We start from the raw sequence: 23634 nt of genomic DNA, 5'->3' as shown, positions 1-23634 counted from the left end.
GACTGAACAAACTGATCCAGAAGACTGTCCTGGGGATAACTCTGCATTTTCTGGAGCTGATTGTCCAAAAATGCTGCTCATGCTGCTGAAAATATTTACTGTTCCCAACCTGTTTTCCCCGAGTACCCCCATCATGCAACTACTATAAAGCTGTGGACCCTCCGCCCATCCTGTATTGAAACCATGCTTAGTTTTATGCGTTCATTAGCTCCTTCTCAGCGTAAATGATACATTCTGGCCTTCTTTTGATAAAAGTTAAGGTAATTATCAACATATAGCCTTACTTTTTTCCCCTTAAAAATAAGTATGAATAATCTACACTGTGGTGTTTCTCAGACATGTCTCATTAATAAAATGACGCAAAATTAGTGTTTTTAGGCTCCTAAAACACTGGTTCCATGTGAATAAAACACCCAAAGGTAAAAACTTAAGCAAGTACATTTCAATTAATCTCTGTGTGGACATGGCCTTTATTTTATTATATGAACAGTCAAAGCCTCTAAGACCCCCTGTACTCTAAAGGGAACCCCTTTGGGGTCCAGAGACCCCAGGTTGGGAACCACTGGTCTACACAACACTGAAGAAGCAACATAATGTGTTGAGTGTGAGACTTCGTCAAGTCCAATGCAAGATGGAAATGTACTGGAGGTCATTCCTGCAAACAACCATCACCCTCCTGAACAAAGTAATAAATTCTTCTACTGCTATAACATTATATTAAATTTAATTTTATTCTGCCTTTTCATTTCTGCCCTCCTCCACGCCTTCATCTGTATCATTTCATGCATCACAGCTAAATACGTCACCGTGGTTAAATATAGAATCCATCTGATCCCATAATCATGTCACTTTTGGTGTGTTTGGTTTTGTCTCATGTGCAGTGATTCTTTTTAATCTCCACAGACATTTTGAGAATTTTCAGACTTGAAATGAGTCATTCTCCACCAGTTGTCTTACCTCATCTTTGCCCCTCGCCTGCTGCTCCCAGAGTCTATTTTAATGCAGTATAAATTCTGGTAATGACTGAGTTACAATAGCTGCACCCTTTGTAGTGCTCATGAATACACAATATTTTCTGCTGCTCTGCCTTAAGCCTCAAGCAAACATGGCAACAGTTGGTGTTTGTGTATTCTTTAATGTATTCATTCCACTTTCTGATGTTGTTGTTTTCCTCTATATTTTTTTTATTATTTACATTTCAGAGTGAATTTTCTGTTTTCCTTAGGCTTAAATGATATAATCCAAATTGTCTTCGTGGTATGTGCCTTATGAAGAAATTTTTTTTTTGAATGACACAACACACAAAATTTTGTTCCTTCCCCCTCTCCAACAGGCCAGGCCAGTTTGGCAAATTAAACCACAAAGATTTATTTTCATGTGAGAGGATTTATCTGGAGAGCCTTAATTATTTAAGCATTTATGTATCTGACAAAAATCCCTCTACCTTTTGCAAAATTCTCCAGAACTTTTTAGACTAAGTTCTAAGTGAGTGTTCACTGATGATTAGTCTGAAAATATAGAGCCGTTATAACCTGCAAACTCCTCCTGGTAAATATACTACGCTTCTAAATACTTTGTGAGATTTAGATATTAGGCCATTTTAAAGCATGCTGCATGCCTAACAATATAACCTCAACTTTGCATTTAGTTTTTTTTTAGTTGTGCTTTTCCATGTTTTCATTGGTGTTTTTGATTAGCATCTGAGCTAGCAGGAAATAATCTAATGTAACTGAGAGGCATCTTTCCAGATATAATAAAGCAGGTAATTTCAGATTCCTTTAGAATTCATTCAATTTTCTTCTTGTAGCCCCTTAATGGTTGTTTTCTGTAAAGAAAATAAGGAAAGTTATTTCTACATAATTCCAAGCACTTTTACTTGATATGAACGATATGAACATACAAAATGTGGTACAGTGAATTTTTGTTAAAGACAAGATAGTTTTCCATTTAAATGTCTCATTGAGCTCAGGAATAGAAATTCATTCAGATAATTTTGTTTATTTTTGTAATTTGATATATATGGAAGTGATTGTGTTATAAATGTGATGTAGTCCCATTGAATAAAATTGTATCGTAACACTGAATCAATACACTGTATCGTAATCAAACTTGAGATTTATGCCCCTACAGAAAACTGTCTGGTTCACATTTTTTTGCTGCTTTTGAAAAGATCGTCTCAGATTTGTTTTGGTGTAGAAACCACTGATGGAAATGATGATTTCCATTAAAACTAGGTATTCAAAATGGCCATTGTGTTGATATCCAGTTACTAGCATGTGGCCTGTGTCCTAACAAAAGGCAAGGCAGGTTTATTTGTATTGCATAATTTACCAGACAACCGAAACTGCATTATGTAAAAAAATAAAATCATTACGGCAAGGTGCAAAATAAACAATAAAAATAGCAGAATTCCAATAAAATAAAGAGTAAAATAAAACAAATAAAAACAGAACAAGACCTGTCCATCTCTGCAAAAACTTTCACTCAGTCTGGCCCTCCAGTGTTCCACAACTGGGCCTTCTACTGTTTCATCATTGTATTCGTCCCCCATCAGATATTTCTGTTCATCAGCAGATGTGGAACAGAAATCAAGGAATCCTTATATAAAATCATTCTAAAACACGGTTATGAGTCTTTGTTCTGCTTTGACTGCACAAACAACGCTGAAAGCCGCGCATCCCTGGTGCGTAAACAAGAGGGACAGAGTACTGCTAAAGGTAACCAGGACCCACCTCATCCTCCTGGTTGTTCCCTAGTAGAGTAGCATATTCACCAGAGAGGAAATAATAACAATAAGAGGATCTAAACAGAATAAAAAGATAAATACAAGAAAAACATGTTACAATTGGGAGCTAACTGTTTTAATAAATTGCAGCAGCAAATAAAAAAAGAGTTCATGCATCGCTGCATGAAAGAAGAAATATTTTTAACCTGGATTTTAAAGTGTGTAAATTTGGTGAAAGTTTGGTGAGAGCACGAACCCAAGCTGCCCCACCACAAAGACTACCCCGGACCCACCCAGAGGAAAGAAGAGGAAGGCCCCAGCCAGAGCCCCCCACAGTCATGGGTCTGAGGGCTGGGGCCAAGATCGGAAGCTGCCGACCCCACCAGGCACCGACCATCCAGGGCGGCCAGAGTGTCCCCTAATCCAGTGTTCTGGATGAGCTGCAGATGTTTAAATGCTCTCTGTGGGAACTCCAGTTAAAGATGATTACAGTTTTCCAGTCTACTGAAAATGAACGAATGGATGAGTTTCTCTGAGTCATTTTAGGAGACGAAACTTGAGTTGATTTGGTTAAAAAGCTTTCAATAGTTTTATTTAGAGATCCAAATCTGTATCTGTTTCTTTTCAGCTTTTTTTAACATTGTTTTTTTTATCAAATGATCTTTCTTTTTCCTTTTGTTTTTAAGTTAAATTACTCTTCTTGTATTCTGTAGAGCCCTTTGAATCACCTCGTTGTAGATTTGTTCCTTACAAATAAACTTGCCATGCCTAAAAGCTTCCTTGGTCACAGCTTTGATGAGCCTGTTGAAAATCATTGGTTTTGAACTTGGTTGTTGATTTTAAGAGCCCAAGTCAAAGTGTTTGCTAACCCCTTGTTACTAAAGAAAATAATCACAGTTTTGTACTTAACTGTAGAAAATTCTCTCTTATCTTGTTGTTTATTTTCTCTAAAAACTGAAACAGCACGTCTGGCTGCAGTTGTCTGCTGCTGTGAAGTGAAGCACAAAAAAAAAGGTTTAGTTTCTCAGCTTCAAGATGCTGCTGGACATCAACAGCTTGAGGAATGTACATAATAAATGTAACTGTGACATCAAAGTGAGTATGGAGTTTTAAAGTCAGAAAGTTATGTAGTTCTTCTTTAAAACAAATGCTGTGTAGGTGATCTCTAAACCTAAACAAGCATTTTTTTCTGCTTAAACTGAGTCAAACTGACAGAAAACACACGTTGTACAATGAAAGTAAAAAAACAAGAGAAAAAAAAGCAAGAAATGGCCATCCTCTCAGATAGTTTTGTCTTTTTAAATATGGGGTTTCTCTTCAGAGTTTCCTTGTGCTTACTCACATCACTTGTTTTTTTCTCTTTAATATTGTAAAGTATTGAACTTCAAAATTTCCTCAAATTACTCATTTTGTCACCAGGCCCCAAATGAATAGATTTAAAATATGAGCAGTGTCATTGTTTCCAGATTATTAACATTTTCAACTGAAGTCCTAAAAAAAGGTCCAGCATCCACCAGAAAGTGGACTGTCTTTAAGTCAATCTAACTTGTCAAGGTTTGTCTGACATCCTCTGTTTCAGGACAGCAATTGTCCTCTGCCCTTTATCAATCAGTCAATCAACCAATCAATCAATCAGTCTTTATTTATAAAGCACTTTTCATACAAAAATGCAGCACAAAGTTGAGCACAGATGAGCCTGGTAAGGAAAAAATGGGTTAACATAGAAAAATAAATAGGCTAGGGGAATAGAATAAATAAAAATAAAATGAATAAATATTAAGTAAAAGCTAAATTAAAAAGGTGGGTCTTGAGCCTGCTCTTAAAAACATTAACATTCTCTGCAGCCCTGAGCTCCTCCGGCAGGTTATTCCACAGACGAGGACCATACCACTGGAAAGCTGCCTCTCCGTGAGTATGTGTCCTGACTTTAGGTACAGTCAGGAGGCCAGCACCGGAAGACCTCAGGGGCTGCGAGGGTTCATAAGGTAAAAGCAAATCTGAAAGATAAGAAGGCCCAAGACCATTAAGACATTTAAAAACCAGTAAGACAATCTTAAAATTGATCCTGAAACACACGGGGAGCCAATGCAGTGACTCTAAAACCAGTGTAATGTGGGCCCGCCCTCTGGTCTTCGTCAGCACACGAGCAGCTGAGTTCTGTAGGAGTTGTAGAGGTGCAATACTCTTTTTGGGAAGACCAGAGAGCAGGGCATTACAGTAGTCAATACGACTGGTGATAAAAGCATGCATCAGCATCTCCGTGTTGTCCCGAAAGAGAATGGGACGGACTCTGGCTATGTTTTTTAGGTGATAAAATCGTATTTTAGTAACATGTTTAATATGTGGAATAAAACCAAGCTCAGAGTAAAAACTAACGCCCAGGTTTTTTACTTGTGATGATGGGTTTAATGCAAATGCCTGTAATTTAGCTAAGAGTTTCTCTCTCTGAGCCTCAGGACCAATGATTAAAACTTCAGTCTTGTCCTGGTTAAGCTGTAAAAAGTTTTCTGCCATCCAGGATTTGATATCTAAAATACAGTTGAAAAGGGCATCCATTGGTCTCGTGTCATCAGGAGACATGGAGATGTACAGCTAAGTATCATCAGCATAACTGTGGAAGTTTACTCCATGCCTCCTGATGACGCTGCCAAGAGGGAGCATATACAAATTAAAAAGAACAGGGCCTAAAACAGACCCTTGAGGCACACCACATGTCATTTTATGGATCTTAGAGGAGCATGTATCCAAACTTACCTTATAAGTTCTGTCTGTGAGATAGGAAGTGAACCAGTTGTGAACAGCACCAGAGAGGCCCACCAGGTGTTTTAGTCTGTTTAAAAGAATAGTGTGGTCTAATGTGTCAAATGCTGCGCTAAGATCCAGTACCACCAAGACTGAGAGGTTCTATGAGTCACAGTTAATCCTAAAATCATTTAAAACCTTCAGGAGAGCAGTCTATGTGCTGTGGTTCACCCTAAATCCAGACTGATATATCTCAAGGATATTTCTACTATTTAAAAAATCATTAAAGGTCCCATATTATGCAAAATTCACTTTTTAATGGTTTTGGAACAGTCATACTGTAGGAGACCCGTAAGTGTGAAACTCTTTCAGGCGCTCTCTCTCCCCCCTGCTCCACCTCTAGGGAAGTAAGCGCTGAAATGAGCTTGTTTGAAAGCGTGTACGTTATGACGTCATAAGGGACAATAACTACTCCCCACAGAGCGATGGACCCGCCTACCGGCTCTCAAAGCCCGCCCTCTAAAAATCACCTAGCGCCCAGTGTTTTTCCCTCTTCGGCAACCCTCGTTAGCGGACATGGCTAAGCGACAGAAGCACTGTTCTGTTTGTGGCTGCATAAATGAACACGAAAACGTTTTTTTACTTCCATCCACTGAACCCACGAGGACTGAGTGGATTAATTTTATTTTTGGAGGAAATGTACCCGGAAAACTTCCAAAGGTTTTGCATGTCTGTGGCCAGCATTTCAAAGAGGACTGTTTCCACAACATGGGGGCATGGAAAGCAGGCTTCGCCAACCGTTTGAAGCTGAAGCCAGGTTCAATACCAACTGTCCGTGACACAGCTGGAGAGGTAAGAGCTGGCAGTTATTTTATCGTTTCGGCCTTATTAGTCTGATAGCGATGGGCGGAGCCAACAGCTGAGCTGCTCCACCAGGGTTCCGCCCACCATAAACGGCACATTTCTGAAGCTGCTAAAAAGAGGGAGGTGAAGAGAAGCCGCTGCACTCAAACTGAGGGTCGATTTGTCCATACCATGGCGGAAATATTTCATTTAGATATTAATGAATGGTCTCAGATTGGGAATAAAGTGTATAATATGGGACCTTTAAGCTGAATAAAAACCAGTTTTTCTAAAATTTTACTTAAAAATGGTAAGTTGGATACAGGTCTATAGTTATTAAAATCATTACAATCCAAATTGCTCTTCTTCAGAAGAGGCCTCACCACCGCCGTTTTAAAGGCTGCAGGAAAGACGCCCATCTGAAGAGAGCAATTTATCATGCATAAAAGCTCGTCTTTAAAAAATCCATAAAATTATTTAAAAAGTAAAGTGGGAATTGGGTCTAAACGACATGTGTTGGGTTTTACTGTGGAGAAAACTTTATCAAGGATCTCAGCATTAACCAAGACAAAACTGTCCAGTGTTTCCTCAGGTAAAACCAAGCACTCAGATGTGTTCGTGTTCTGGTTGGATAAAATACCACATCTGATGGCACTGATTTTACCTCTGAAGTGGTCTGCAAACTGCTCACAGGGAGAGTCTGTTGGGATTCCCTGGGAGCTGTTAAAATCAGGGTTACATAGGTGATCGATGGTGGAAAAAAGCACCTTGGGATTACTTTTTATTGTTACTGATTATTTTTGCAAAGTATATGTTTCTTGAGTTCCTTAGTGTGTTATTGTAAATTTTAAGTTGCTCACAGAATCTCTGATAATTTATTGCCATTTTATTTTTCCTCCATCTCCTTTCTGCCGCCTTGCAATTTCTTTTGAGTTTTTTGACCTCCTCATTCCTCCAGGGAGATATAAGTTTTGGGTAAATCTTTTTCGTACTGAGTGGAGCAACAGAGTCGAGGCTTGTCTTCAGTTTAAAATCACAGGGTGCAGGTAAAATCACAGGAGGACATTTATCTAGAACTTTGATAAACTTTGCAGCCACTTCAGAGGTTAGATAGTGCTTCCTCACAGTTCGCCTTGAGGTCTGTTAAAAAACACACAATAGTGGTCAGAGACAGCCAAGGCAACAACAGAGGACACACTGGCAGAAAGGCCATAGGTAATGACCAAGTCCAGTGTGTGTCCTCTGTTGTGAGTCGGCTGTGTGACGTGTTGCGTAACATCCATATAGTTAAGAATGTTTAAAAATTCTTTTGAAACAGGGTCTAAAGGATTATTTATGTGCAGGTTAAAATCACCGGTTAAAATTATCATGTTATATGTTGTGTGTGTGATTGATAAAAATTATGAAAACTCATTAATAAAAGCAGCACATTTTTGGGGTGGTCTATAAACAGTGACACATAAAATTGGAGGGCTGCTAAAAACAATGGCGTGATATTCAAAAGTGGTAAAATTATCGAATAAAATATGTTTGGTGGTGAGAGTGTTATTGGTTAAAGATGCTGTGCCACCACCTTTCCTACCAGTTCGTATAGAAATGGAATAGTTAAAAAATTGGGGGGGAGGCCTCAGCTAGAACAACAGGTGCATCCACACCCAACCATGTTTCAGTTAAAAACAGTCTAAAATCAGGTCATTGACAATAAAAGACTTATTTAACAGAGAGCGTATATTTAAAAGTGCCATGTTGAGTGTGACTGGTGACATTTGAACTGAAGAGGCAGGTACTGGTTGACATTTTGGGAGAGGCCTGAGATTATTGATGTTTACAGTATGATATGGTTTGTGGTGGTGTGGTTGCTCTCTGAATGTGATGATGACATGAACTGATGAACTGTGTGGAGGAATGTTAGGTCCAAGTCCAGTATTGCGAGCTTTGCTGTTAAAAGTGGAACTGAGTAAGTAGGAGCTGAGACCAGGGGGGCATCAATCCTTGACGGACAGGTCAGCAGGTGCAGTGGGTTTGGTGTAATGAGTGGGCTGGGTGCAGGAGTACTGTACACCAAATGCCAAATTGGCGGCCAGAAGACGGCAGCCCCGCGAGTTGAGGTGGAGCCCGTCAGCCCCAAAAAGATGCCGCCCCTCCCAGAAAGCATCAAAGTTGTTAATAAAACCCAGACTGTGGGAACTACAGGTGGAGGAGAGCCAGGTGTTGAGGCTGAGCAGCCTGCTGAAGCAGCCTATCCCTCTGCCGCAAGTGGGGGAGCGCCCCCCTCATCCGCACGTTCCTCACGATGGAATCCCCGATAATGAGCGTGGAGTGAGGAGGATCCGCCGGGGGTCGAGGAGGGCCGGTGGTTCGCCCACCCATGACATCCACATCGTGGCGCCGGGGGTGTGATCTGGACGGCGATGAAACAGCCGAATCGCGGGGGCGGTTGCCCGGCAGGTGAGAGCTGGTCCGCGGCTGCTCCATGGGCCTGCTTCTCCGTGGAGCCGGAGTAAAGTGCAGCTCCCTGCGGCGAGTTCTGACAGCAGCGTGGGACTGCCCGTCGCGGCTCCGGGAGCAGGATGGTAGCGACGTCACAGACCCCGGTGACACAGCGGGATGGCGAGGGCCAGCGGCCAGAGGAGGAAAATCCACAGGATCCAGGACGTTGAACTTGTTCTCCAGGGATACGCCGTCAGTGAGGGGAGAGCACGACAGACGGCTCGCCCGGTCCCTTCTGCAGCCGTTGCGGGTCCCGACCTCGGTCCACGGCTCCGGCTGGAGTGGAGCTGACCGGAACTCTGGGTCTAGCCCCGAGTTGGAACCAGCGGTTCTCGGCAATGGCAGGAGCACCAGCATCGCAGGCATCTGTTGAGTTTGTGTGCCTAGGTTAACTATTGGCGGGAGCCCGAGACACATCATCTGGACAGGGCGCTGTGTCGGCTAGCTGAGCACTAGTAGCAGCGGCTTTAGTTTGGCCGAGGAGGATCGTATCCAGTTCGTGTTCAGCCTCCAGGATTTGGTAAAGAGTGGAAATTCTCTGTTCCAGCTTGATCACCTTCTGGCTCAGGTTGATGCAGCTTTCACAACTGGATGTCGAGGTAGGTGGAGCCATGACTCACCGGTAACCAGGAAGCTGCCCTAGTGTGTTGGTGGGGGAGAGAACCCAATTGCAGGCGGATCAGGCAGGAGCTGCACGCACTCAAGCCTTCTCTGATTTCTGGCTAAAACTGTTCTTTATAAAACCAGAATATTAAAAGCTACAGTTAAAAATAGTGTGACTGTACAGTTCAGATTTTTAAAAGGCTTAACACAGACTTAAAACTGCTAAAAGCCAATAAAACTTAATAAAAATTAAGCAAAGTCGGGCAGAACGTCTTGTACAGCGTCTGTCAGCGGATGCGGAAGCCAAAAGAAGAGGCTTCTAAAGTTGGGAGTTGTAATGTAAGTGCTATAGGCGGGGGCAGTTTTTTACTTAATGGTTTGTCTCATCAAACTAATCAGCTTTTTTTTCTCTCCTTTTTATGTACTTTTTCTTTCTCACTCCTGGCCTATTATAGATAAGCGGGTGTATAGTGGTCTCTAAACAAGTGCGAGGTCTTTATCTGCAGGGAGCCTCACTGATAAACACTCGTTCAACTTTAGCAGTGACAGTCTTAGCAACACCATGCTATCTCCATACAAATGTGACGTATAAAACTCTTGCATGCCATTGCTAAGCTGTCTTTAGTTTCTCAAGTTTGACATGGAGTATAAAGCACTAAAACAGGATGTTAACAAAGGAGCAAAAGACAAAAATGGACAGACTATACTGGTTCGTGAGTTTGAACCTTTTGACAAACCAGAAGTGCAGAGGATTTTTTCTGAAGGTCTGATGGAGATGATACCAGACACAGCCTTTAGAGGTTTGAGACATCACCCAGAGAGTCTTCTGCTTTATGCTGCAATGACAGGTGAGATACTTTTTTTTAAAAAAATCACATTTTTCTAATTTCTTATGTCGCTTTGGCATGTATAAGTGGTAGCTGCAGGAAACTGCTGAGTCCTGAGTTTCTGTGGTGTATCAACTTTCATATTTCTTTCCTTTTATCATTTGTTTAGAATATATTTGGTTTTTCCTCCTGACTTGCTACTTGGAATAACTTTTTTTTGCATTAACACCACAAATATCCTTTTCCTGGCAGTTATATGTTTCGCCATCACCATGTGTTGGTGGGTGATAGGACTCCTCCCAACAGCTGTGGTGTGTATGCGCTACTTCTACAGCAGACGTGTGATCCATGGCTACCTGAGGCTAGCCTTGAGCAGAGACATGGAAGACATCGAGGGATTTTACATGAAATCATCAGGTACTTGAAGTATAATGCGCAGTTGATGCACAAAAAGACTGTGATCCATCGTAGTACCATTCACAGCCACTTGACAGCCAGTGATCAGAGCATTGTGTCAGAACTGAACAGAAAGTTCTAGGCTGGTAAAAACTACAAACCATTGCATTAAATTACAACCAAATGTATGTTCTGAGTGTCAGCTTTGAGGTTAATTGAGGTTAAATATTCTGTAGTGAAATAACTGAACAGTTTTGTTTGTGGAACACTAAAAAAAGGCTGCGAGTCTCATAGATCTTGTAAAGCAAAAATAATCCAAAAGATCTATAATGATAAAAGAAATGTGCATGACAAACACAGGAATGAACAGTAATGCAAAATATATTTGATGATCCTGACTTGTGGAGTTTTATATGCTTTTTCCCCCTCAGGCTCTTGTTTGTGGGTAGCGGTGCTGCAGGGTAAAGTGGTGGGTGTTGTAGCAGCGGTCGGCCGGTCAGAGAGCACTGTGGAGCTGCAGCGGATGTGCGTTGACCAGCGCCATCGGCGGTCTAGAGTTGGTTTTGCACTGGGACAGAAGGTTTTGGAGTTTGCTGTCGCTCACAGATACTCGTCTGTTGTTTTGGGGACCACAGCATACACACCAGCTGCACATCAGCTCTACCAACGTCTGGGTTTTCACTGTGTGGGGGTCACCAATGGCTACATTACACCTGGTGCGAGGCAGTCCTTACTGGAACAAATTTTCTACAGGGTGCGACATCATCACTACAGCCTTAATGTTAGAAACAGTAAAAACACTTCAAACGAACATCACTGACTTTACTGACGGTGCAGATGATTAGTCTAAATTTGATCTTTTTAGCACGTTGAAACATATCTTAATTAAAAACTTTGTGTTGCAAAAGTTAGTGAATCCCAAAGTGTGGAGGCAGCTGAAGATGTGAAAAGACACAGAGCTTAGTTCATGTCAGCTGTGGTTGTACATGAGAATACAGTGTGTGCAGAATTATTAGGCAAATGAGTATTTTGACCACATCATCCTCTTTATGCATGTTGTTCTACTCCAACCGGTACAGGCTTGAAAACCTACTACCAATTAAGCATATCAGGTGATGTGCATCTCTGTAATGAGAAGGGGTGTGGTCTAATGACATCAACACCCTATATCAGGTGTGCATAATTATTAGGCAACTTCCATTCCTTTGGCAAAATGGGTCAGAAGAGAGATTTGACGGACTCTAAAAAGTCAAAAATAGTGAGATGTCTTGCAGAGGGATGCAGCACTCTTAAAATTGCCAAGCAACAGGGTTGCAAGAAGCGTGTTGAAAAAACAAGGCGCAAAATAACTGCCCATGAACTGAGGAAAATCAAGCGTGAAGCTGCCAAGATGCCATTGGCCACCAGTTTTGCCATATTTCAGAGCTGCAACATCACTGGAGTGCCAAGAAGCACAAGGTGTGCAATACTCAGGGACATGGCTAAGGTAAGGAAGGCTGAAAAACAACCACCACTGAACAAGACACACAAGATAAAACGTCAAGACTGGGCCAAGAAATATCATAAGACTGATTTTTCTAAGGTTTTATGGACTGATGAAATGAGAGTGAGTCTTGATGGGCCAGATGGATGGGCCCGTGGCTGGGTCAGTACAGGGCAGAGAGCTCCACTACGACTCAGGCGCCAGCAAGGTGGAGGTGGGGTACTGGTATGGGCTGGTATCATCAAAGATGAGCTTGTGGGACCTTTTCGGGTTGAGGATGGAGTCAAGCTCAACTCCCAGTCCTACTGCCAGTTTCTGGAAGACACCTTCTTCAAGCAGTGGTACAGGAAGAAGTCAGCACCATTCAAGAAAAACATGATTTTCATGCAGGACAATGCTCCATCACACGCATCCAAGTACTCCACTGCGTGGCTGGCCAGAAAAGGTCTAAAAGAAGAAAAAGTAATGACATGGCCTCGTTGTTCACCTGATCTTAACCCCATAGAGAACCTGTGGTCCCTCATCAAATGTGAGATCTACAGGGAGGGAAAACAGTACACCTCTCTGAACAGTGTCTGGGAGGCTGTGGTTGCTGCTGCACACAATGTTGATCATGAACAGATCCAGATACTGACAGAATCTATGGATGGCAGGCTTTTGAGTGTCCTCGCAAAGAAAGGTGGTTATATTGGTCACTGATTTGTTTTTGTTTTGTTTTTGAATGCCAGAAATGTATATTTGTAAATTTTGGGTTGTTATATTGGTTTCCCTGGTGAAAATAAATAAGTGAAATGGGTATATATTTGGTTTTTGTTAAGTTGCCTAATAATTATGCACAGTAATAGTCACCTGCACACACAGATATCCTCCTAAGATACTAAAACTAAAAAAGCCCCACTCCAACTTCCAAAAATATTCAGCTTTGATATTCAGAGTCTTTTGTGTTCATTGTGAACATAGTTGTTGTTCTATAATAAAATTAATCCTCAAAAATACAACTTGCCTAATAATTCTGCACACACTGTAGTTAAATCTGAAAGTCAAACTTAATCCAGGGATGTCCAGTTCGAGTCATCAAGGGCCACTGTTCTGCAGGTTTTAGATCATTCCTAGTTTCAACACACCTGATTCAGATGAAAAGGATCTTCCCAATGTTTTGTTCTCAACATTTTAAAAAATCTTTCTAATAGAAACGTCTTAAGATGCAGCAAAAGTCTCCATCTCTTCAAGGATGCATTCTCTTTTTCTGCAGCAGCTGGAAAAGCTTGCAAAATGTTGACTTGAAACCTTAAAGACGTTTGGTTGAGGTAGTATTACATTTTGAGAGATAGAAGTTCACCTGAGATCTGGCTGCCAGTTATTCCTTACATTAGAATGAATGGATCTTGATTCAGCTGTAACCACAACGCTGGCTGGACCAAACTTCCAGGAAGGGTGTAGGGTTGAGTTCTGTTCAAGCCTTTTAATAACCCATTCATTTCAATTAGGTGTGTTGAAGGAGGGAAACATCTAAAACATCTAAAAAAGCCCTTGAGGACCAAAATCTGATATCATTATTGAATTATGACACAATTTCTATGAAACGCAGGACATGAAAATGTCTGTACAGAGAAACACAGTGTCACATTTCCTTAAATAGTGATGAAACAACTGTTATGTCACATTTAAGAGGCAAAGTCTGGAGAGGTTGTATGGTGGAGAGCCGAGTTTGACTTAAAGGCTGAACACTGATGTTTAATAGTTACTTAATTTTTATATTTTCTCCTTGTTTTGCAGTTTGGGTGTTGGTTAAAGTTAAAATTTATTTGTTTAAGTTAAGCTTTATAAACAACATAATTAGTGTTAAGTATAAAAAAACCAAATGGTTAAGCCTTTAAATTGTTGGTGGTCCATGAGTGTGTGAATAAACTTTATCATTTGTGGAGTGTTCATGTCTGTGTGTGGTGTTTCTTGGTCTGGCTGTTGTGACACTTAAACTGATTGTAAAAAAATGCAGCTGTTTGAGCCAGATAATAAGAGGTGTAGCGGCTTATTGCAGCTCCGTTTAGAGACTTATCTTAATCTTTTCTTCCCATACTTGACTCTGTGAGCCATAAACATGTCATTGTCTGTGCAAAAGTGTCACTGACTAATTGTAAACATGTCCCAAATATGAATGAATCATTTCCAATTTCAATGCAAATTTTATATGATATTTAAATATGTTTATCCAGCTCACTGTGAATTTGTAACATTTTTTTTTTGTAACACTGTCTTTCTAAAGGACTTCCTGCTATAGGAAGTAGACTCCTGCCCTTAAATTACTTGGAACAATAATACTTGCACAATCATACATGTGGTCCATTTGTGGTTCTGTATCATTTCCCTGGCCCTTATTTAGAGTTTCTATCATAATTATCATTTCTTTCTAAATTAGTGTTAAATGTGGGTAAAGTGATCGTACTGGTTGAACTTTGGTAAAGGATCAGTTCTGTGATATACAGGAAGCCGCTGTAACTTTATGAGAACTGGACTGATGTGAAATATTTTCCTGATGGACTGATGTGATAAAAACAAACACACAACATAATTAAAGTCTGGATAAAAAACAAAGGGAAAACAAATGTCAGGCTCAACTTGTTTGAAAGTCTGTGCATAGAAGTGGGGTTTAAATCAGGACTTAAAACCAGAAAGTTTGAGCTGCTCTGTGATGCGAAGGCAGACTTGTCCAGTTTAGGAGCAGCCACCGAAAAGGTCCAGTCAAACCTGGATTTGGGCCTGGAACCTCCAGCAGGAACATGGTGATGTATCAACTATGATAAATATAATGCTGTCAAACCATTTAAAGCTTTTAAAACAAGTAACAGAACCTTAAAATGGATCCTAACATTTTCTGAAGAGCAGAAGGCAGGGGTGATCACGTCGTCCCTTCCCAGCCAACAGTTAATCTATAAACCACTTTCCCAAAACACGTGGGAATATGAACACATTCCTAATTCATTTCATAAAACTATGAATAACGTTAGAGACAATATTTTTCTATTTTCCATAATGATCTTCTGGTTTCCATAATTCTGCTTATTGGAGCATAATGACTAAAACAGGTATGAAAAGTCTGATTGCTTCTGTTTGAACAAAGAAATAAAAGTCAGAGTCCGTGCAAATGACAGTTGCAGTCTTTGTGCACAGACTTACAGAAACTTCCTAACATCTACCCAAATGAGGAAGAGCAGATTTCACAAAACTCAAAATGCTGACGGTGAAGTTTTCACATCAACATATTGTGACAAAGTCTGAGTCAGGTCATCTTTTCATGCTTTTCTCCAACATCTCTGATGGAAAAATTAAGCTGGCAAAACTTCCTTTTTAGGCACATTAACTTTGGTAAACACTCGATATTTGACAAACTCATATTTTACTCATGATTTAAATATCAAATGCACATTTTGATGTTACTGAGTACATTTCACACTTGTTCACCCTGTAAGAAGGAAGTTACTACTCTGTGAGTCACCTCTTTCCACTAAAAAGATTCTGGAAAAGTTTCTTGTAAATATGTTAACAACTAGAACTCCTCATGACTCAAACTTCTCAGGATGCTGAAACATCATAAATACATGTCTGAGGATTTAGCAGAACTGCTGTCTCATCAGTTCATTAAGGTTTAAGACACGCAGAGTAAGATCGAAACCACTTTTGAAACGTCATATCATTTAAATTAAAATCATTGCTTTGACTGATTTTTGACTGAGAGAGGACGGAAAGAGCCTCTCGCTCCTCCCACATTACTTTCTGTCCAACAGGCTACAAGCAAATGAGGACATATCAAACTCTGTTTGATAAAGTTTACATTAAGTTGTAAGAAGTAACTTAACTTTGCACTTCTATGCTGAAAACAAGCTTCTTCATTATTCCAGTTCCTCCACTGTCTCTTTAAGAGGTAAGACTCAGTTAGTTCATTGCTGTTAATGAGCATTTTAATCTAGATCTTGGATTATTCTGTAACAGAGGTTACAGAGAAATTTTAGCAGATTCATAGGAAATGTAAAACATACTTTTTATTCTTTGTTACATTACAGGAGCTGTGCTTCTCTTACACTGAACACTGAAAGCTCAGCTGTTATTTCAGACACTAATGCCGCTATTCATATTTTTCTTACTAGACTCCAGCCTCCAATAAAGATGAGTGTCGAGTACCGCGCATCCACAGTGACAAATGATGAAAGTAAAATTGCCTACAAGCAGTTTTTTGAAGGTGGCAACCGACTTCACTGCTCAGGTGACAATGATCTTAATTTCAAATGGACTTTCTCACATCAACAAAAATATCTAAGAATCTAAATTTCCCTAACTATGTATTGTATTAGCTGTAACCTTATTGCAACTGAAAGCAAGTAGAAAAGTGAAGACAGGACTTTTGAGTGTCAGATGGGTGTAGTACTTGTTGCCTCTGGCATCAAAATCATTCTGCACCTTTCTCCACTTTATCAGCTTTCAAAGCCAGATTATCACAAACCAAAGCACGTTTTCTGGTTAAAAGAGACATTAAAGATATGATCCATAAACCTTTAGGCTAAAACTGAGTTTTGTTTGGGCTCAAAGTGAAATTTTGTAGACATCTGGGCTTAGTTAAAGGCATTTATTAAATATATGCATTAAACCCGGATTTAGGCAGTAGTGTATAATCATAAGACAGACACCTAGAAGTTAAATGTAAGATCTTACAAACCCATTTTAATTATTCACTAATCTGGCTGATCACCCAAACCAGTGCTAGAATGATATTTACATTTCTAAATCTGGGAGGTTTATTATTATTATTATTATTATTATTAATAACCCTTTCTGGGATTTCTTTATATCTAAAACAATTGTCTTTTTTAAATATTGACTAATTTAACTGCCCTATTATAATCTATTATGATTTCTCAAAAGAAACATCGTGACAAACATTGAAAAAAAGAGAAAGAAAGAACGAAAGAAAGAAAGAAAAACCTCAGCAACTATTATTTCTCTTTCAACGAATAACTTAAGAGAGCTGTTGTAAATTATTGAAATGCATTTTCAGGGGTGGGTGAAAAATTCCTCAAATGTCAAGAAAACTAAACTCAGACCTGAAATTCTATCATTTTTTTTTTCCCTGGATTTTTATGGCATCTTACAGCCTTCAGTAGTTAACATAACATATTTACAATATATAATTTCCAACGGAGTTGGAAATATTTTTTGGTTGAAAAATACCTAAAAGGCATCTAGGGCCCTGTTTACACCATGACGCTGAGACAGTCAAACATTTCTGGCCTCTTGTTGACATGGTAACAGAGTTCTAGGTCTATAAAACAGATTTGACAGCAGCCTCCAGAGTGAAATGTCCTGTCAGTGTAAACTTGAACTGGAATCTTTTGGGGACGATGACGTCATTCATGTCTATCATCTTGAACTTGCACACTCTGCTTGACCCACAAAAATCAGAACAAGGTGTATCTCTGTGTCATGTTTGTGCTGCTGCATCTTTTTAATTGATCTGATCTGTTGATGAAAACGCCTCTGGATACAATCTTGGAGGACTAGTTGCTGGTTAGTGGTACAATTTCAAGAACCATTGTTGGCATTGTTGATGAACCCATAGATATCTTCAATAAAGACTAGATGTCTTAACCACGCTGCTGGCCAATGGGGTTGAACATCCGCACTGGCGGCCATCTTGCCATAGTCAGCTCGCTCACTCATAACATTATTTTAATAGTGAATGCACTTTATAAATAACCATAACTTGCTCAGTTTTATAGTGATTTTTTGGGGGGGTTTAGTTTATTATAAACGCCAGACATGTAGCTATGACAATGCATCCTTATGAATAATGATAATGAATAATTATAGCCAAAGATTCTAGAGTGGAGTTTTAAAGTGTAACTACACCCCCTACTTTTTGCGTAACTCCACCCACTGCCAAATTTGAAAAATGCCTGAAACTGCAAGGATTGGGGTGGGAGGTGTGGGGTCATCAGGGAGCAGAGAGCGGGCGGGTCGGGATACACAGGCAGAAATGATTGACAGACAGCAGCTCAGGTCACTAGCCAGATTCACAAAGCAACTACGCCACAGAGCGGTCTTTGAGGTGGAAGACATTTCCCCTCCAGAATCTCCTCAGCTACACATGAACAAGGTGGCCCTGAACCGCATCAGTCTGAGCCGTGAGCGCTGTAATGCTGGCCTGTCAGCAGCTCCAGCAGCTCTGGAAAGCTGTGGAGACTCGCGGCATGTTGTGGTAGCTGCAGGAAGTACCGCTGTAAGTTGCCGCTACTATGATTTGAGCTGCTGTCTGTTGCCAAATGAGGATCAGCAGGTGAAGAATAAAGTCTGGTGTTACTTTTACACCCCTCAAAAGCACAAATCCGCCCCATTGCAGGAATGTTTCTTTAGAAACTGAAAGAAGTTTGAAACTAGCAAATCTACACCATATAAGTTCACATCCCTTCATATGCATTGGTGGGCGTAGTTTTCTATGCCTGCAGGGCAGGACCGTCTATCTGCATGTGGAGGCAGGGGCTGTGGGGTTTTTTTAATTTTCCTGTGACGTAGATATCCTCTCTATGTCACGAAAACATAACCTGGTTTTACCCTGTAGAGGGGCTCACGAGCTATTTTTCATCCACAAATTCCTGTAAAAATAAATTTGAAAAATACAAACTTTATCAACAGTATATGTGGTCTTCATCATAATTAATTAATACTGTGTTGTTTACAGCTCAAAAAACAAATTTTTGAGGGCACTACCCCTTTAACCATAGACTTTCATTTGATAATAAACAGACAGGTGCAATGAACGTACACACGCACAAGGTATTTATGTTAAATCAATATTTAGGCTACTAAAACTGAATGACAACAGGATTTTATATGTATAATGTTCAACATGCTCAAGTATCCAGAATTATAGCCACATTAATAACTGTTGTAAGAAACCAAATAGTTTGTAAATCCGTCAAGATTTCAACGAAATAGAGTATTTGCGTTTGTGCAGATAGCTCACTTTCCCTCAGATACCATAGATCCATAGACCATAGAGCAAGCCTGTGGCAAGATGGCTGCCAGTGAGGACGTTCAAAGCTCTGCCTTGAAGCATCTAGCCTTTATTGTAGATATCTATGGATGAATCGGCATGGATGCTGGCAAACAACACTTTTATTGTTGTGTTTTGTGGTCTTATGAGCATGTGGTGCACACCTGGGTGTATCGTTTCACTGCCCACTAGAGGCCGGGCATGTGTACTACATCATTTCTGGTCTGGTTGTGCTTTCCCCTTCATGGAGGTATTTTTCATTCCCCTGTTGTGTAAATGAAATTTTAAAAATACCCAAAGGATAAAGTTTAGTGTTGAATCGTTGTTGTGTAAACAGAGCAAAATGGTCCTAACATCTCTTCTCAAGGTAATTTAATTTAACTTGGTTTAAAGTGAAAGTTTTGCAGAAGTATTGGCTTTGCCCAAGATGTTGACTCAGCATTTGCATTTACCCCAGATTTCACCATGTTTGGGAATAAAAATAAAATATTAATTTATTGGATTCACCAGCACCAATCCCACATTACCACAGGAATGTGTAACATGGCTGTTATCAGTGCACAGTACACCTGTTGGATAGTAATTATTAAAATTATTTTGCATTTATGCATTCAACTGCAGCCTCTACCATTTTTGACATAATCTTGATAACTATGTAGCTTCACATTCAGAAGTAAACACTTCTCTACTTGAGCTAAAAGCATCTAAATTTAGCCAGAGATATTAATGATGAATGAGAGCTACATATAGAGCTAACATTTAGATTCCTTCTAACGCTTAGATTAATGTAGAGATTGTTGTTAGAAGTCAAACATATACATGATAACATATAGAAAGCTAACATAGTCATGTGCAACATGTAAGACTCATTTCTATATTTACAATCTTTTTTTAGCCTTTGTTCAGTTTTGGTTTTTTTATGTGTTCTCATCTGAGATTGGCTTGTTCAATACACAGAAAATCAATGATGTGCTCTAATGGGTCCCTGGTGGCAGCTGGAAAGGCTGTTACTGCATTATCGCCAAAGAAAACAACTGCAGATTTACAAACACCATGAACTGTGTTGTTACTCACCAACTTATAAGTAAATTTCCCATTATGACACTCGAACATCAGAACAGAAGTCAGTAAAGCGTGATTGAAAGTTTTTAAATAAGATATGATGCACATAATACATTTGATTTTCAAATCCATTTTCATATCTTATTCTTTTACAATACTGCTGCAGTTTCTTATACTGAAATACTTTTCCCTGTAAAATAGCTGGTTGCACTGGGTCAATGAAGCAGATATTACAAATCACTGTATTGAATAAAAATGTGTAAAATTTTATGTCACTAATGAAATGTTTTACATCTTTCAAAATTAAACTTAATTGTTCATTTCCAACATGATATCTGGTTTAAATGAATGTCTTTGCACGCACATTTTGCAAGAACGCTCTGTAAAACCACAAGTTCCTTGGATCACTTCCTCAATTCTAAGCTTCTGCTTCTGCTTTGTTTGCTGTCACTCAGTTTATGCACTGAGGAACAGCCCTTTCAAGATTGCCACAGCGTGCCTGGGGATACTGTGTGTTCTTCTATTGGCTGGAGTCATAGGTCAAAGGGTCCACTGTGAGTATACCATTTTGTTTTCTCGGTCATGTGCTCACATTGTTTAATATTAAGATAAAACCACTGATTTGTGTAATCTCTCCTCCTGGCAGATCAAAATGTAGAAGAAGACAATCAGATCAATTTAAAATCCCTGATTAAGGAAAAAGATGCCCTGCAAGAAAACCTAAGACAAGAGCAAAACAAGAAAAAGAACCTTGAGACAAGCCGTAATGATTTACAGCAAAAGTCTGATTCCTTACAAAGGAAAACAGACCAATTACAGGCCAGTGTCATTTCACTGACTAGCGAAAGAAACCAACTTAAACAAAGTCAAAGCCAGTCACAGGCCAGTACCACTGCTTTAAACAAAGAGTTAGAACAGCTAAAAACCACTAAAAGCCAGCTGCAGAGAGATAAAGATTCCCTGAGTGCAGCCAAAAGCAGTTTACAGACAGAATATGAATCTGTTGTCAGTCACAAGAAAGAGTTGCAGGCCAGTTATGACTCTGTGACAAAAGACAGAAACAATTTGCAGAACAAAGTTAATAATGTAACCAGATCAAGAGACCAGCTGCAGCTGAGCTACAATGACATGATACAGAAAGTAGAACATTTACAGGGCAGATACAACTTCTCAGCCAGTGAGAAAGACAAGCTAGCAAGCAGCCACCAAAACGTAACGATCGAACTGAAAACTCTTCAGGAAAGCTGCAACATACTTAAAAAAGCAGAAAATGATTTACAGGCATCGTATGCGTCAGCTGTTAAGGAAAAAAATGAGCTTCAAAGTAGGTTAAGCAATGTAACAGAAGAGAGAGATGTCTTCAAATTAAAAACTGACACTCTGACTGCTGAGAGAGACCAGCTACTGGAGAAAACTGAAAAAATGAATGCAACGATTCAGGGTAAGCAGAAGGAAATGGATAAAAGCTGCAAAATTTCCTCACAGGATGATAACTAATCAACTTCTTCAAATTGCAGAAAAGAAATGCCCCATTGGCTGGCAGAAGTTTCAGTACAGTTGCTACTACACCACGACGGTGAAGAAAACCTGGAACTTGAGCAGAGAATTCTGTCAGAGTAAAGGAGCAGACCTGGCAATCATAAAGAGTGAGGAGGAAATGGTGCGTCTGTACACAGTCAATTGATTTTCTGTCCACACATAACATTGTTTTTTGTGAAACTGTCATACAGTTTGACATAGATGTGTTCACCTGTTTCTTTGGCACCGGAGGCTTTTAATCAAAGACTTTGCAGTAGTTGCAAAGAAGGGTGTGGTGTGGGGTGTTACATGCAGCAAAGTGCCAAACAGGTCAGAACTCAAACCTGGGCCAACTTTGACAAGGATTTCCACCTCTTTTGTTAACAAGTCCTCCAGTTGAAATGGTTGTTCATGTGCCCTGCAATGCACAGTTAATAAATCACAGTCATGAAGATGAATGGAAATCGGAGTTTAAATCATATCAATCTCACATTACAGTCTAAACACAAGCAGCCAAAACAGTAAAGCAGCAAGATGCTTGATTCCGTTTCTGATTACAGTAAACCTCTTTGTCTGCGCTTATAATTAATCCCGTTAGAGCACTGTGTTAGAGCAGCAAACTTCCTCTGTTAACGTGTGCATGATGTCAGGTGTATGTGCGTGTTATGTTGAACTGATGCTGAGAGGGGCACTGTGGACAGGCCGCCAGTTCATGGCAAGGCCCTGCAGTAACATGGATGTCTCTTTCCTTACAGAGCTTCATCAACAGCTTGTACAGCAGTGACAAAGAAGCTTGGATTGGACTGACAGATGGAGGAGTAGAAGGGGACTGGAAATGGGTGGATGGGACACCACTAACTCTAACGTAGGACCAAACACATATCACATCATATCCAGACATAATGGGCAATGTCATTTTCACTCACAAAAGGATGGAGCAGGATTTATTCTGATTGTGGATGGCTCCTCTTGTTCTTCAGGTTCTGGGCGAAAGGTCAGCCCAACAGTCACCAAGGAAGGAACCAGGACTGTGTGGAGTTCTGGCATCGTTCTAACAACAAAGGAGACTGGAATGATGAGAGCTGTACAGTGGAGCAAAGCTGGATCTGTGAGATGTAGTATAGGCTCAGTACTGGTTACAGTGAACGGTATATACAGTAAAAAAAAAAATGGAATATCTCTCTTTGTGAACTGGCAGCAATAGCTTTGACAGTGTCTTTTTTTCAATAATCTGTATAATATGTTTAATTTAGATATAGATAATGTTACTCACAACTAAAGCCTGAAAATAACTATTTTGTGGTGAGTACTGTTTTATATTTTTACATTTAGCAGCCAGTTGATGATGTAGCAGACACAGCTGATGCAGGTTGTTGTGAGCAGGGTCTGACTATTGTGATCGATGTGGAACCTCAGTGGAGACTGAGGTTTCCGTTAGTATCTGTAATTATTGTAGAAACAAATCCTGATTATTCTTTTTTTTTATTTCCTTTAGGTAGCACACAAGTAAGAATTTATTCACTTGCCAGATTATATCAAACCAATCGGCTATCATGATAACTTGATTCAATAAGTAACGGATAGATTTTCCTTCAATATGCTCTCATATTTGTCTATTACTATTTGATTGATGAATATATTTTTTGCTAATTTTTCCACAGTTTTTCTAGCTGCAAACATTAGCACACAGTTTATTTGTTATGTGTTGTTTCAAATCTGACATAAAATCATTTTAATCAATAACCATCTGAATTCTGTTTTTATTACTAAACTTCACATGCCAGTGTGGTATCGTTTTACATTGCAACAGGAATTTGTTTTTTTAGTCCTATATCTTCAGAACACATTGCTGATATTCATACATGCAAATAAAAACTATTGAAATATAACCAGTTGTGCTACA

General features: G+C 39.8%; 2 protein-coding genes across 2 annotated transcripts; both read left to right on the top strand.

The window, feature by feature from the left end:
* Positions 1–9999: 9999 nt before the first annotated feature.
* Positions 10000–11704, top strand: LOC121638547 (N-acetylaspartate synthetase-like). The gene is made up of 3 exons (XM_041983391.1): positions 10000–10251; positions 10483–10647; positions 11058–11704. Exons 1-3 carry the CDS (start codon positions 10044–10046, stop codon positions 11444–11446), a joined length of 762 nt encoding a protein of 253 aa, XP_041839325.1. The 5' UTR covers positions 10000–10043; the 3' UTR covers positions 11447–11704.
* Positions 11705–15886: 4182 nt separating this feature from the next.
* Positions 15887–23634, top strand: LOC121638951 (C-type lectin domain family 4 member M-like). The gene is made up of 7 exons (XM_041984067.1): positions 15887–16028; positions 16252–16367; positions 20669–20767; positions 20860–21654; positions 21731–21873; positions 22487–22596; positions 22712–23634. The coding sequence occupies exons 2-7, from the start codon at positions 16271–16273 to the stop codon at positions 22848–22850; spliced, it is 1383 nt and encodes a 460-aa protein (XP_041840001.1). The 5' UTR covers positions 15887–16028; positions 16252–16270; the 3' UTR covers positions 22851–23634.

Source organism: Melanotaenia boesemani, chromosome 4 (genome assembly GCF_017639745.1).
Source record: "Melanotaenia boesemani isolate fMelBoe1 chromosome 4, fMelBoe1.pri, whole genome shotgun sequence".
In the NCBI taxonomy this organism is placed as follows: Eukaryota; Metazoa; Chordata; class Actinopteri; order Atheriniformes; family Melanotaeniidae; genus Melanotaenia; species Melanotaenia boesemani.
This window is presented reverse-complemented; position numbering and strand designations above follow the sequence as displayed.

What these genes read in the sequence shown, in the direction of transcription:
- LOC121638951 (XM_041984067.1), top strand. Translation starts at nt 16,271, where the DNA reads ATGAGTGTCGAGTACCGCGCATCCACAGTGACAAATGATGAAAGTAAA. An exon ending in AATGAATGCAACGATTCAGG is followed by an intron (nt 21,655 to 21,730) that starts GTAAGCAGAAGG and finishes TTCAAATTGCAG; the next exon opens with AAAAGAAATGCCCCATTGGC. An exon ending in GGGACACCACTAACTCTAAC is followed by an intron (nt 22,597 to 22,711) that starts GTAGGACCAAAC and finishes CTTGTTCTTCAG; the next exon opens with GTTCTGGGCGAAAGGTCAGC.
- LOC121638547 (XM_041983391.1), top strand. Translation starts at nt 10,044, where the DNA reads ATGGAGTATAAAGCACTAAAACAGGATGTTAACAAAGGAGCAAAAGAC. An exon ending in GCTTTATGCTGCAATGACAG is followed by an intron (nt 10,252 to 10,482) that starts GTGAGATACTTT and finishes TTTTCCTGGCAG; the next exon opens with TTATATGTTTCGCCATCACC. An exon ending in ATTTTACATGAAATCATCAG is followed by an intron (nt 10,648 to 11,057) that starts GTACTTGAAGTA and finishes TTTCCCCCTCAG; the next exon opens with GCTCTTGTTTGTGGGTAGCG.